At 38.2% G+C, this 15,059-nt stretch overlaps 2 protein-coding genes and 1 long non-coding RNA gene across 4 annotated transcripts; all 3 read right to left on the bottom strand.

The window, feature by feature from the left end:
- Nucleotides 1-1,116: 1,116 nt before the first annotated feature.
- On the bottom strand, nt 1,117-5,158 carry LOC104603671 (putative prolyl 4-hydroxylase 3). Of its 2 annotated transcripts, none has more exons than XM_010267752.3 (8): nt 4,705-5,158; nt 4,514-4,601; nt 3,670-3,767; nt 3,488-3,585; nt 2,737-2,866; nt 2,453-2,640; nt 2,164-2,247; nt 1,117-1,576 (listed from the first exon to the last, which is right to left on the bottom strand). In XM_010267752.3, exons 1-7 carry the CDS (start codon nt 4,896-4,898, stop codon nt 2,174-2,176), a joined length of 870 nt encoding a protein of 289 aa, XP_010266054.1. In that variant the 5' UTR covers nt 4,899-5,158; the 3' UTR covers nt 1,117-1,576; nt 2,164-2,173. The 2 variants fall into 2 exon arrangements, with proteins under 2 accessions (XP_010266054.1, XP_088744249.1); XM_088888123.1 differs by having other exon boundaries at nt 1,117-1,915; nt 4,705-5,153.
- A 4,115-nt stretch (nt 5,159-9,273) lies between these two features.
- Nucleotides 9,274-12,226, bottom strand: LOC104603672 (uncharacterized). The gene is made up of 4 exons (XR_016076521.1): nt 10,850-12,226; nt 10,643-10,733; nt 9,580-10,208; nt 9,274-9,453 (listed from the first exon to the last, which is right to left on the bottom strand). It is a non-coding gene; the product is annotated as an uncharacterized LOC104603672 (long non-coding RNA).
- Nucleotides 12,227-12,753: 527 nt separating this feature from the next.
- On the bottom strand, nt 12,754-14,839 carry LOC104603673 (putative prolyl 4-hydroxylase 10). The gene is made up of 8 exons (XM_010267755.3): nt 14,503-14,839; nt 14,322-14,406; nt 14,119-14,216; nt 13,942-14,039; nt 13,669-13,798; nt 13,367-13,554; nt 13,170-13,263; nt 12,754-12,893 (listed from the first exon to the last, which is right to left on the bottom strand). The coding sequence occupies exons 1-7, from the start codon at nt 14,763-14,765 to the stop codon at nt 13,190-13,192; spliced, it is 936 nt and encodes a 311-aa protein (XP_010266057.1). The 5' UTR covers nt 14,766-14,839; the 3' UTR covers nt 12,754-12,893; nt 13,170-13,189.
- Between the last annotated feature and the right edge of the window lie 220 nt (nt 14,840-15,059).

Below are 15,059 nucleotides of genomic sequence, written 5' to 3'. Positions count from 1 at the left end.
CGGGAAACTTGTCCTTTTATTTTTAAAATGTCTTGTAATTTATTTATTTCCAATTGCATTCGATTAGACTTAGCACCCAGAATTTGGTGACGGTGAGTCTGAAACCAGTCAAATATATTAATTATAGACTTATACAGCACGTCCGGGGACCGGGGTATGCCCCTTATCGTAGGTCCTAAGCTCAGCTCAAGCCCATCCAGCCCATGATCACCCTTGGTAACGATTGGGATAATAACTGACGTAAGTTTATGGATTTGATCATAATTGGATCCAATCCAGGTCCGTTGATTTTAGGCCCGTCAGGAATCAGATCCATCTACATCCAGTTGGCATATACTCTAACTCGACATGCATCTTGAAATTTACAGGAGATAAGTCATGAAATTCATATTTGTCCTTTTACATTTAAAATAAAATGTTTTGCGATTTATTTATTCTAATATGAAAATTGCCGATTTCCTAATACCCGATTAACACAACACCAAGCATTTGGTGCTGGTGGATCGAGTTTGAAACCGCTTGGCTGGACCCAGATCCGACAGTACTCGGAGTAGTATATGGAGAAAGTCAAGTCCCACCCCGGCCCCGATCCATTGGAATTTGGAACCCCAATTTGGGAACACATCATCCGATTCTGATTTGGGTTTCTTCCTGCTAGCTGAATATTTCAATACCTAACTCATGGGCTGGGACCGCAGCCTGTGTCATTTAGGGCCCGTTTGGTTCAGTCAGAATCAGAATCGGAATCAAAATGGTCTATTCCCTTCACCTGTCTGTTTCAGACTGGATTTGAAATCAGAATCAGAATGGGCAGGAATGGATTCTCATTCCTGGGGAGGGGGAGGGAATGGCCATTCCCTCATATAGGGATTAGGGAAATGTCATTCCACCTGGAATGAGAATGGGATTCTGATTCTGTCTAACCAAACATTTGGCCCATTCCAACCTTTTCCCCCAAATCAAATGACTCTTAGGCTATGTTTGGTTTGAAGAAAATGGTTGGAAAAGGAAGGGAAAGAAAGTGAAGCAAGGTTTGTAAAGGTTCCCTACCTTTTCTTACATTTTCCTTCAAACCAAACATAGCCTTAGTGATGAATGTAAGGTTACAAAATGTCATGACAACAAATCCACAAATTGATTACGCATTACGCATCCGCTCCAAACAGTTCAAAACAAAGTGGGCAATCGATAAACTCGCATGACAAGGACCACATTAAGCTAATGAAACACAACAACTCATTTACATCTATTTTTTTTTTTTTGTTTTTTGGTTTTACAGTCCAGTGTTGAAGTATCAGCATCCCATTGATGACATCCTAATATTTGTGAAGATAAACTCCTCCTTTCAAGGACCCTGGCTTTTATTCTCCCGTGGTGGAAGGGCCAATGTTTCCCAACTTGAGTTGCTAGTCAGCAGAGATATAGTAGTCTATCAAAATTTTCAAGGCATCTGGGTGGTAAAAGGTACAAGATTACATTGTAGATTTCTGTCCTCAACAAGTGGAGCTCTGCCTGGAATTCTAATGTGTTAACACACTACAACAATTGCCTACATGAACAAATTCATCTTGATAACCTGCCAAAGGTAACATTGTGGAAAATGAATAATGTCATAAATGAAAGTAATAAAAAAACAAGTGGATACATGTTGATTGCCAACCCCACATTCTACTAGAACAGTACTGAGGGGGAAAAGAAGAAAATTCATTCCTCAAGCCACACAATTTAAATAGTGATTGCAGGATAAACCATCACCCACGCTATATTAATTTAATTTGAAGTTTATAATGTATCCTGAAAAGGAGAAAAAGTTGGTTGTCCACGTTTGAGAGCAAGTACTGCCCACAGTGCTCTTCTTGCATGACACATTAGTCTATACAAACTCCACGCAGCAGTAATAGTGTTGGAGGTATGGCTGCCATTAGTAAAAGAGGATTCATGAAACTTTCTTTAGCACGCAGCCTTGGTAAAAATAAAAAAGGTTATGTAGAATAATCCATCTGGACCAACTAGTAAGTTTGCTTATATCTTAGAGAAGGCAGATATCCAAAAATTAAAAGTGAAATAGGTTAAATTGAAGGTAAAACAAGTATACTAACTACTTTTTGTGTTACAAGTAGGCAATATCTCATATTTTCTTAATGTTTGGGTACAGATAAGTACCTTGAAAAACTTAAACCTTGTATTCATTGATATGCATCCACTTTGTAGATGACCATTTATTTCCTTTGATTACTGGGCAACCACCTGATATAATTCCAAAACAAGAATTGAGCTAAAAAATTGGTTCATGTTGCAGCATTGAAACAAACTTGCTGATGCTGAAGATAAACTCATAAAAGATAACTCTGATGAGAAATTATTAACACAATTTTACACCAAATGAACCTGATTGTAATTGAAACCTAATCAAAATAGAATGCAATGATTGGGTAGCGATATATTAACTGACCATGCAAACTTGAAGGATCCAGAGTGGCATCAGGCCTCATGCTCCAGAAAAGCAATGCATCACCCATCTTTGGTTTAACAGATAATCCCTTTTTCCCACATTCGGATAACTCATTGTACCAAGGTACAGAACTGAAATTTGCTTTGGCATTGGGGAATGCTGTCTCCCCTCCTTCTTCAACGTCAGAGCTATAAAAGAAAGATGTAGAACTTTGTCACTATATGATGCATCCCAAAATATATTCAATCCACCAGTCACCACATGATGAGAATATGAGCTCTTACAGGTACATAAGAAGAGTTGCCATCCGCTGACCCCCATTCTTAGTGTTAAATTCATCAAGGAAGTAGTCATAATGAGACTCGTACTTCTGTCCAACTTCATAATGGAGAATTTGAAGTCCTTCCCCATGTTCTGTTAATGGCAATGCATTTAAACAGTGGATCAAGAATTGTAAACCAAGTGAAAGGTATCTGTGAAAGAAACATCTGCAAGAAAATACATGCATATGATATGTAGCTTATATGAAGAAAAACTAGTGATAAACCTAGCAGGACCAATAAAGCCATTAACAAGCTGAAGCAGATTAATAGACAGAAAAAAATCATTTGTTCTTTTTTTTTTTCTTTTTGGTAACTAATTCATTTGTTCCTAGAACACTCAATACAAAGAATAAACAAAAGAACTAAAATTTGATACTTTTTAAATGTATGATGATGTAGGCATTGTTCAAGCAAATGGATAATGAAAAATCAAGGATTTCCATCAACAACTAGATTGAACATCTGTAGCAAAAAAAATGAAAGCTTGAACACTGGTAATAATCATATTTATGCAAGGAGCATTATTAATATCTGAAGAAGTCCTTGCCTCATGGAAAAACATCAGAAAGGACAAGGTAAAGAAAAAGGTAATTCCAGTTAGGTCAAGTTTCAAGTCTCACAAGCTTCATGATAGAGTCCCAACCATGTTTGAGCAGAGATATGACAAGTAGAAAATTAGCAATCATACATCCAAACCACCATAATCACATACCTACAGGTATGAAAGTATAATCTGCAATCCTTTTTTCTATGTTCCTGATGATTGCATCCTGTCCTCTCCTGAGAAAGGTTCCAGAGCTCGTACGTACCCTAAGGACCAGCAATACGTCAATTTCCTTTGTGAAAAAACAGGAAGAGGAGGGACGATTTCTGTCATATACAACAAATGCAAACCTGCTGTCTTTACTCTTTCCAGTTGTGCTATCAACAACTGTTGACTTTTCCATATGAGGCTTTGCAAGATTAATCAAGTACTCACATTCCTCCTTGGACTGCCAAAAGATTAGCCAGATTCAGATTTCTGCGACATTCTTTTTTGTAGTGACATTGAAATGAAGCAGAAGTAATATAGATCTATATACCCACAGACAAAGATACATCACAGGTATTATGGTTTTTATGAATCACAGATAGAATTCATTATATACCAAACTGTTAAAGCACGGTTCTTATACATAGTCATAAAAGGCTAACATTTTGCGTCAAAATTAATAAGACAACTTTGGTAGTATAAATTATGGTTACGTTTACAAATGGAGACTTATTTGAATTTGTAACTTGGAAGAATGGCCATGAATCCACATTTCACAATGCAGACATGGTCCAGTCACAAGAGAGACCCAGACATGGTCCACTCACAACTCCTATTATTCTGTGCTTTCTTTCGGAAGATTTTTGTTTGTAGCAGAAAAGCATAATTCACCCAAAACTGGATTTATTATTTACAGAATTCATACCACCTATGTTTCATTTGTTGTAGATCTATGAATCATTAGAATCTTCAATATGATCCAGAAAGAAGATGTAAAATATAATTTGTATTAATTCAGAGAACCAAATCGTCAGTACAAGTCCTAGATCGGTTAAAGAATGGTCCTCTTAAAGAATCAAATTAACTTGTAATCAGGATTCAGAAACAAAAATGCGAGACCAACAATTCTGGCAACATTTTCAATTCCATCAATAGAGTGAATAGAAAAGTAAACACAAAAGAAACCGTAGGCTTTCAAGAACTGACCAAGAAATTATGATAAACGAACGCTCTAGGCTCCCAGGAGATAACCTCGGTCCACTGTTCCCCTCTCTCTCCGAACCCACCATCATTTCTACAATGAAACAACAAATTGAAAAAAAAGTGGCGAATCAGATCGCCACCGAATTGACAGAAGATACGACGTAATTACAACCAGAAACAAGGCCTAGGTATACCTGTATGCACTCTTGCGGACGAATGAGCTGAGATCGTTAGCTTTCGGAGCATCATTGGTGTTAATGGGAAGAGAAAAGATTCCGAGAGCGAGGAGCACGAGGAGAACGAAAGTCAGCATGAGAAGCATGACGAGGACAAGCGTGAAAGAAGGCGATCTCTTGCTAGATGGGCGATGGTGCCTTGGTTTCGCCATTGTCGCAGGTCGATGGAACGAGCGAAACCTCAGCTATGCAATGTTAAAACCCTATTTTTGTTTTTTTTTTAAAAAAAAAAGAAGGGAGAGAACGAGAGACGGAGACAAATCTTTAATTTTAATTTTTTCCTTTTTCTCTGCGACCACTGTGGTACGCAGAGATCTCGCTTTTATTAGCAAAGCTTAACAACGTCTGACTTCTTAGCACCTGACCAACTCTTTCAAAGAAGAAAGAGAGGACTCTCTCTCTCTCTCTCTCTCTCTCTTACAAGATGCTTTTGTCCAACGATTTAATTTTGAAACATGAAATGTCAAATTTAGCACTTGGATGGGAAACCTCTTTGTTCTTGGTAGAGTCAACGATGAGGGGTAATTTTGTAATTATGAGTGATCTTCACTGATTCTCTTTCTAATCAAATCCAGTCCAGTCCGGCCAAGGGTTGGTGAATAGTGAGGTCGATGATTATCTAGAAAGAGTGAATTTTTTTTTGGGAAATTTTCAGTCCAGTTTATTACTTGTTTTGGGTTTTATTTATTAATACCTTCACCTATCATTCACTACTCTATGTTTCAAGTATATAAATCATGGTTTTAAAAACTGGAAAAAAAGGAACCGTTTTGACCACGATTTCTAATTAAATGGTCCAATTATCTGGTCCAAACCTTGAGCAAGCAATTTTGGGGTCCAAAAATCATAATCAATTCTTAGGTCAATGGGTCCAACCCATGGTGCAAATTATAACCCTTTTTCTTTTAAGTTGGGGTAATTTCATGTTATCACCTTGTACTTTGGGGATAGTATCACTTATCCATCCTGATTTTTTTTTTATTTGTAGCAAAAACCCCTTCAACTTTCAGATTTCAACACTTTACTCCTTTCTTTTAATTGGATAATCTGTATTAATAATAGAGAATGCTAATTTACTAAAATGCCTTTTCCATATTTGTATGGACAGAATGATAAAATTGGTTAGGCAAACCAACTGATCTCACATTTATTCACAATGTATTGATGATTAATTAGTGCACTACTTTGGTTATTTGACTATGAAAAAGAAGAAGAAAGTAAATATACATTAGTTCCTAATGTAAGAGAAAGGGCAAAATGATTAAACGAATTAAGAAAAAGGCTGATTTAAGGATTTAAAAATGTTTAACAAGTATATGATCAAATGATAATCTTTCTCTTTCGAAGTCAACCGAGGAATGCTACGAGAGAGGGCAAAATATTGGAATATGAGAAAGTTAAGGGGGTTAAGTATCACCACCCCTAAAGATGAGCGAATGCCCCTTTTTTCTGCAATTTTGGTTGGACGTTTTATACCCCCTCGTCTAAGCATCCCATAGGCATAAAGAAGACATATATGACATTTACCTTCACTTCAGCTCATGAATTATAAAAAATTTTGTCCTAGAGATACTGTTATATGTACAAATTTACTAGTGTTTTAACAAAATGCGAAACACTTAACAGGTTGGAGTGTCGTGGTAAGTGGGCTGACTGGGCTCTAATCCCCTCCTTATCCTAGTCAAAGTCTGAAATCTCTCTGTTAGGCTGGCAAGCTACCGCCCACTGATAATCTATTAATTGATGGGAAGAAGGAAGAAGAAGAACAGAAAGACGATAAAGATAGAAAGAAAAAATATAAGTCAAAGGGATTTTAATATGAAAAACAGATATAAAGACAAACGATCCAAGAATCTAATCACTTTACACCAAAACCAGCATCCAATTATGAATTATACAATGGACTACAAGTAGTCTGAACCATGAAGCCCAGAAAAGGTGGTTTGGTTAAAAGGGACCCATCTGGCTGATGAACTAAAGCTCCGAGCAGAGGCGTTTGAATTGAATTAAGAAGTCTGAATATGCAGCGTCCATTATTTCCCATTATTGATGACAACTCTTCAATGTCATTCTTTAATTAGAGGAGTACATGTTTAAATAATCAGTTTCTTGCACATGCATGTCCAGCTCCTTCAATGAAAATATTAGATTAATAGTACCATGGCAGCTGCAACTATATTGTTTTAAAAAGCAAATTAATTGACAATTATCAGAAGATGATTATATCATATGGCACTGGGTAAGGTTTCAAAGTAAATATTCCCACTATTTGTATAGGTTTCCCTAGCTACCTTTTCTTTCGAACCAAATACGGACAAAATGATAACTTATCTTTCTCATGGTTATATATATATAAAAGATTTGATCTATTATAATCTATATGAAATAAATCTTGGTTTCTCTTTGCTCTTTGTTCAATTTCAGGAATTGATCCAATCCTGCATACATGAAGAAAGCTATGGAGAAAGGGCATTTGGGTTTTGGGGTTTGAGTGTGCTGATGATATAGAGGGTATTTGATCAATACAAATTTGCATGGGAAAGATTTTTTCTCCCTCAAATGTTTTAGAATTGATTGATACAAATTTCTATTTTTACTTGTTGTCAAATTTAACATTTCAATCATAAATGGTGATGGTTAGTCACATACACGTCAAAATAAAACTCTATATGATGTAATAATATACATATTTACCACAAATTTGTATCATCTTGTGTCAAAAGAACAGTCAAACGGTTTCAAAGAAAAGCAAAAGTAATTAAAAAGTGAAATGAACATAGAAATCAGAATCCATTAATAATGCACTTAAAGTTCAAACTAGGAGACGTCAAATTAATCTATGAATTAGCCATCATCAGGCATCTCTCACACACATTCTCTCTCTCTCGCTAATAATAGACCAAATAAAGTCAAGAGAAGACGTAGTATATAATAATATATTTTTATGATGAATTAATTAATAACAATAAATTAATAATGGACGAGGTCAACCAACAACCATTGTGTTCCAGAAGCAAACATCATTAAATAGAATGATAATGGAAGGACGTGAAGCTAAGCTGACAAAAGTTGCAGGAATCAGTGGTGTGAATTTGAAGTATTAAAAAAATAAGCTCCATCCCATCATCCATGGGTCGTGCGGGAAAGTGGAATATTATTCCTCTCCATTCCACCACGACCACGAGCCAAATGGCTAACACTCCTTCCTCAATCCTTCACTATCCATACATTTATGTTGTCTACGTAGTTTAATTATTTACTAATTGCATCTCATGGTTGCGAATTAATATTCAGGTCATGCAATTTGCAGTGCTCAAAGGAATGAAATGAAACCCATTTCTTTTCTTTTATTCTTTTTCAATTTGTTAATGAAGGTTGCATTTGGCTGCACATAAAATGAACAAAATCCCATTCTTTTTTAATATCTTGTTTAATTTCCACGGCCATTTTACTTGCAATCAAAAACTATAAATTTGCATTAATTCTCTAGGAATTATTTGTTTTCTTTCATTTGACATGCAGCTGCAATCAATTGGAGCTATGAAGCCCATTAATTTAATTACATTATGGTTGGATGTGTGTGAGCACTCTATATATAGACTGACATATTGGATATAACATACTATATATGTTGAGTTTCAATTGCGACAATAGGTTTTTAGGCCCAAGAAAGAGTGAATTCTAATATACTTGTCATATTACATTATGGTTGCCGCCTGATAAATTCATTTATCAAACCTGCAAAAAAATGTTAATATTAGTAAGAAAAGATAATCAAATGTTATAACTATAAATAAACAATTTCGAGTATGATATAGAAAAGATATGATATCCGAAAAATAATTGATGACCAATAAATTAAAACTATAATTGTAATAACAAATAAGGTGTTATTTATCAAAATTCATGGATGGGTGTGAATTGATTAAAATTGAAAATTTTTAATTTCCATATCATATCTTTTTCACATCATAGATTTTTCCCTTACTTTGCAATAATCCTGTTATCGCAATAAGTAGAATCAGAGATCTACACACAAGTGGCGATTGTTTTTACACATGTCCAAGTAAAGGGTGTTTATGTTTTCAGTTGGGGATTGTTTTTGGTAACCACACGACCTTTAAGGGACACGTGTAAATGTAGTAATGACATATTGGATATAACATACAAATCCATGCATCCATCTGTTGTGTTGTTATGGGGATTACAGGCATCAGTATCTCGTCAGTAGACCGAATGCAAGAGAAAGCCAGAGGTGATACAAGCTAATATTGATGTGGATGGGTAAGTACGTACGTACCTTTAATTACAAGGGTACACGTAGGTAACACAGTTAGACCTTGTATTCATTAACATGCATCCACTTAGCGCATGACCACTTGGTTCCCTTGATAACAGGGCAAGCACCTGGAGAGATAGGTGATGAAAAACTCTCAATGCTAGATCGATCGATTTAAGTATGTATTGGTACGTAATTAATTAAACTGAGAATATATATAGAGATTGAATGGCCACTGACCATGCAAACTCAAAGGATCCAGAGTGGCATCAGGCTTCATGCTCCAGAAAAGAATTGCATCCCCCATCTTGGGTTTAACAGAGAGCCCCCTTTTTCCACATGCAGATAATTCGTTCCACCAGGGTACAGCACTTATATTTCCCTTGACATTTGGAAATACTGTCTCCCCTCCTTCTTCAACATCAGAACTGCATGTATCAGCAGTTAGTTTTTATTTTTTTAAGTCGCATGATGGGTCATGCATCAAGTTGGAATATTTCGCTACCCAGAGACAGATCTAGGGATTATTAGATATATTAGAGTACTACTCTTACAGGTACATAAGTAAGGTGGCCATCCGGTTACCCCCATTCTTAGTGTTCAATTCATCGACGAAGTAGTCGAAGTGAGGCTCATACTTCTGCCCCAGTTCGTATCTCAGAATTTGAAGTCCTTCCCCGTGTTCTGTCAATTAAATTAATCCAAATCACACGATATTGAAAGGGTTTTATAATGTAGCACAAGAGACTGAACACGTTCACTGGACCGGATGGTTGAACCATTCAGACGGTCAACCGGGTCAATTCGAAATGAAACTAAACTATGAAATGAAAGGCTTGGAGAAAATATTATGGGAAGTGGGAACCAACCACTACCCAGTGCAGTAACAACTAACAACTAGCGCAGCGCATACCTACGGGTATGAAACTGAAGTCTGCGATCCTTTTCTCGATGCTCCTCACGACTTTATCTTGTCCTCTGTTCAGAAACATTCCAAAGCTCGTGCGGACGCTGAGGATCAACTCATGGGTCAGGACTCGGGAGTCGAGATCGAGATCGAGAGAGAGAGAGGAAATAAATTAAACCTGCTATCCATACTCTTGCCGGTATTGCTATCCACCACTGATGACTTGGCCAAGTAAGGCTTCGCAAGACTAATCAAGTACTCACATTCCTCCTTAGACTGTTCAGCAAAGTAAACCACATTCAGTACCTAGGGCCTTATGAGTTGTGGCTTCTTTAAATCCCAATTATAAAGATAGTCTCTCCTGCTTGTGTTGAATATGTTATACTCCATATTGGAGACTAATGGGCTTCGGGCCGGGTCCATTAGAATTTTAAGCCAAGCCCGAGCCCGCCCATGAACAGTATAGACTAGGGAATTTACATACAGGACCACCCTGTAAAGTGTAAAGTGGACAGGCGTTTTTGTAATTCCTCAATCCTCATCAAATAAACAGACATATCACACAAATACATACTCCAGTGCCCGTCTACCCACTTTACAGGCGTAGACCAGAGAGATCATGCATGTACGTACAAGATACGTATATGGTTATGAACGTAGAAAATACGTATAGATTAAAGAGCTCTTCCTCGTCAAAAAGCGAAGCTTACCAGGAAATTGTGATAAAGGGTTGCTCTGGGCTCCCATGAGATAACTTCCGTCCACTGCAACCCTCTCTCTCCGAGTCCGACACCATCATTTCTGAATATTGCAGACTGCGATGACGATTGAACGAACAAATGGAGACAAAATATACGAACTTTATTGATAAAAAGAAAGCAGATGCAGCAGCAGCTAGCGATTGAAAACCTGCTTACATTAATTCTACAGTGTCGTGGACGAACAAACTGATTTCCTTTGCTTTAGGGGGATCATTTCTGCTGACTGGAGGAGAGAAGAATCCGAGAACAACAAGCATGACAAGAACGAATAACAGCATTAGAAGCATAGCAGAAACAAGCGTGAACGACGACGATTTCCTGCCGAGCACCCGATTCCTTGCTTTTTTCGCCATCGCTGCAGCAGCTTGATCCAACGACCAAAATCTCAGTAAACTATTCGAAAGCATTATTTTTCGAAGAAGAGAGATACAGATTACAGAAGATATTTATAATATTCCTTCTTTGTGTCTAAGGTATCGATCGAAGAATTCGCGTTTATTGGCGAAACCAAAAAAAGCCTGTGTATCACCAGTGACAACCACAACAACGGATCGAGTGCTCCAAAATTCCAAGTGCTGATCTTCTGCTATATAATTATATATATATATATATATATGTTAGTTCCATGAGTCAACGGTAGCTAGGGGGCCCCGTACGTAGTTTTTGGTAGCTGGATTTGATTTTACTGGTTCTTGGAGTTGGAGCTTCCAGTCCAGCGGCACCAGCCCAAGGTTTGCTGCCGCGGTGTTTCTAAGTTTTTGTATACATGTGCCCGTTTGATAAAAAGCTGAGGTAGCTGAAAGTGAATTATTTAATGGCTGAATTGCATGTTGGGTTGGTTGTTATATCCTGATTATTAAGTCATTCAGTTCAGCTGCTTCAACCCTTATCAAACGGCCTCCTAAACCGGAAGGATAAAAGTCAATTTTGAACCGTAGCAAACGGTTTGTGCTCTTTCCGTTGTATAGGAAAGGATTTGACAGGTGGAGTTTCAATTCTTAAAGCAGGTATCTCCTCCATCAACATTGGCTGAATTCATGTTGGGCAGGGATAGAAACGCACAAAATATATAGTTTCACCAAAATTTGGATTGAAGGTGACTCAAAAGATCGTAATGGACTGCCTCCGCAATAGTGATCCCCCATCTTAGAAATGTTCATCCTTGATTTCAAGAATGCAGAAGCATAGGGGAAAGCAGATCATTACGTGTGGCAGCTCAATCTCATCAGTGGAGAGAAAAACCGAGCTGCGGATTGTCTGGCAAATTTGAGCCATTTAGTTTTTTCCGAGTTAAGATATCAGAGAAACAAACGCCCATTTTCTACATCTGTGCTATGGATTAGAACTTTGTTACGCTAGGTTTTTCTTCCTTCTATTAAAAAAACAACGGAAGGAGGTCTTATTGACTTCCTGACTGACTGTAGGGGCAACTAGTCTAGTCGACTACCCTGCTTCACATGTAATATGATTAGTGTTTTAGGCGAGCAGAGGCTGTTCTGCTCACCTTTGGCTTGGATGCCCTATACTCTATTTGAAAATTGAAAGCAGGGCCAATTTTATCAATTAGCGAGTCGGCGTTTCTGAATTTTGATCTGTTCTTGTTAAGCAACATCGTTACGACGGAATCACACATCTCCGCCCCACAGCACATAGCCGCCGTGAATTGGGAACATCTCCCGATGATAGTACGAGTAAAGCCTCGGATTCGTATGTTGAAAAGGTACAAGGAGAATATTCTCACTAAAGGTTATTCACTCAGAAATTGATTGTCCCATATAGACACTGAGATCAAGAGCAGAGGAATGAAATGCATCCAAAGTAGGGCCAGGCGTTGTCTCATGCCAGTCGAAAGTTTATGAAACTAAATAAGCTTAGTGGGATAACATAGAAAAAGCTAATGAAACAATCAATTTGATGAATTTCCATTTAAAATTTTTCTTTTGGTATTACAGTTGGGCATTGAAATACAGCGTAACCATTCCATCTTTCTAGTTTCCTAAGAAAAAGTAAATTTGGTGCGCAGATTAACTCCTCGGAAAGGAAGCCCAGTTTTTATACAGTCTACAATGAATCATCCGGATTTCTCATCCGAAGAAGAGTCTGGGTCGTACAAGCATACATCATAGATTTCTCATCCGAAGAAGAGTCAGCTTGGAATTCTAACACATTTATACAGTCTACAATGAATCATCCGGATAACCTGACAAAAGAAAATAGTTAATAATAATCAGAGGTGGACGAAAAATGTTATATATCAAATTGATGGAAAATTTTTCCAACTTCTGTTTCTGCAACAGGTAGGGATGAATATAAGATATAAACCCTTGGGAAAGCATTTCGAGTAGGCTAATTTGTCCTAAAAGTTAAATTATGCTTTTAATTAGAAAATAGAAATATCAAGCATCAATTGTTGAATGAAGGTGATTCGATTCATCACTCATCAGTCGCAGCAACCCTTAAGAGCATAGAAGGGTACCTTCAGCGCAACTGTTTAGCTCAGACCTGGTACTCGTTGACACGCATCCACTTGGCACATGACCACTTAGTTCCTTTGATAACAGGGCAAGCACCTGAGAACAATCACACAAGAAAAATAAAAGCTCAGAGAAATGGCTAATGTTGGATGAAATGTTCAACAGAAACTGAGAGATGAAGAAGATCGAAATGGCTAACCATGCAAACTTGAAGGATCCAGAGTGGCATCAGGCTTCATGCTCCAGAAAAGAATTGCATCACCCATCTTGGGTTTAACAGAGAGGCCCTTCTTTGCACATTCAGATAATTCATTCCACCAAGGAACTGCACTAATGTTTCCCTTGGCATCGGGAAATACCGTCTCCCCTCCTTCTTCAACGTCAGAACTGTAGTACAATCAAGAGCAAAAAGAAGCAAACAACCAAGTCAGTCTACATATATAAGACGACGCACCCTCTGAATTTTCGAATTGCAATACATGAAGGAAGGGGAGTTCTTACAGGTACATAAGAACAGTGGCCATCCGTTGGCCCCCATTCTTAGGGTTGAATTCATCCAGGAAATAGTCAAAATGGGGCTCGTACATCTGACCAAGCTCATAACGGAGCACATGAAGTCCTTCCCCATGCTCTGTGAATTTCATCGTTTGTCTTAATCAGTACAAATATATCAAATGATTGTGCATCGGGAATTAAATTCTTCGTTCACCAAAATACAATTCGAAGGCTTGCAGTTGCAGAAATTTTTTCTCCCAAAACGATCTGGGCACATACCTACAGGAATGAATGTGGATTTTGCAATCCTCTCCTCTATGCTCCTAACGATTTTATCGTGCCCTCTCGTGAGAAATGTCCCAGAGCTTGTGCGTACCCTGTGTAAAAAGCTTTGTCAAGTTCCATCTCAATGTGTGGGTGGGTGGGAGTGGGAGAGAGAGAGAGAGAGAGGCTAACCCGCTATCAACACTCTTCCCGGTCGTGCTATCGACAACTTCTGATTTCTCCATACGAGGCTTCGCAAGACCAATCAGGTATTCACATTCCTCCCTAGACTGCACAACGGAGTGGCCCAGAATCAGATTTTCTGTGACTAAAACCAGGCATAAACCAAAGAAAATACGTACTATGGGATGCCTTTACAAACCTCCCGTGCTTACCAGGAAATTATGAAAAACGGCTGCTCTAGGCTCCCAGGAGATAACTTCCGTCCATTGCTGCTCTTTCTCTCCCAACCCATCAAAACTGCATAAGAAAATCGTCAAATTGAATTCACAGACGACCCAGATGACTAAGGTTCGTTAAAAAACAGATTCAAGCAAGGCAAAAACCCACACACACCTCTTCACGGTCTTGTGAAGGAAAGAAGTGATATCTTTAGCACTCGGGGTGCCTTTGGTGCGGACCTGATGGGAGAAGATTACGAAAGCGACAAGAAGGATGAGAACGAATAACAGCATCAAAAGCAGAGCAGGGACATGCTTGGACCTTGAGGGCGAAGGTTTCTTCGTATTATGCGTCCGAGAATGCTTTGGTTTCTTCGACGCCATTGTCGCAGGATCGGGACTAGTAGCAGCTCGATCTTTCGAGCGTGACCTAAACATGATTGGCAAACAAAGACAGAGAAGCGTTTTAGTTTGAATTGATCCAGTGCTGTCATGCGATAGCAAACAACTCCCATGTTAATATATAAATGTTTGGTGAGTTTTTTCTCCGTCAAATGAAAATGACAAATAAAACCCTGAGGATGTTAGGAGAAGTAGAGTGGTGAGTCAATGCGAGGAGGGTATTTACATGTCAGTAGATTTTGATTTTGACGACTCTTCGCGCTGTGCTCCAGCGGCTGCGGCCCCAGGTTTGATAAAAAGCGGTGTTTCAAAACCGTGTAGAAATCCAGG

The sequence above is a fragment of the Nelumbo nucifera genome, chromosome 5, assembly GCF_055504915.1.
Source record: "Nelumbo nucifera cultivar China Antique chromosome 5, China Antique-T2T, whole genome shotgun sequence".
NCBI lineage: Eukaryota > Viridiplantae > Streptophyta > Magnoliopsida > Proteales > Nelumbonaceae > Nelumbo > Nelumbo nucifera.
The sequence above is the reverse complement of the archived record's forward strand: the minus strand, read 5'-3'. Positions and strand labels throughout refer to the sequence as shown.

Coding starts and splice junctions, on each gene's coding strand:
- LOC104603673 (XM_010267755.3), bottom strand. CDS start 14,765: ATGTTTAGGTCACGCTCGAAAGATCGAGCTGCTACTAGTCCCGATCCT. Junction 14,407..14,502: donor CTTCACAAGACCGTGAAGAG/GTGTGTGTGGGT, acceptor TTTCTTATGCAG/TTTTGATGGGTTGGGAGAGA. Junction 14,040..14,118: donor GGGAAGAGTGTTGATAGCGG/GTTAGCCTCTCT, acceptor CTTTTTACACAG/GGTACGCACAAGCTCTGGGA.
- LOC104603671 (XM_010267752.3), bottom strand. CDS start 4,898: ATGGCGAAACCAAGGCACCATCGCCCATCTAGCAAGAGATCGCCTTCT. Junction 3,768..4,513: donor TCGTTTATCATAATTTCTTG/GTCAGTTCTTGA, acceptor ATCTTTTGGCAG/TCCAAGGAGGAATGTGAGTA. Junction 3,586..3,669: donor GGAAAGAGTAAAGACAGCAG/GTTTGCATTTGT, acceptor GCTGGTCCTTAG/GGTACGTACGAGCTCTGGAA.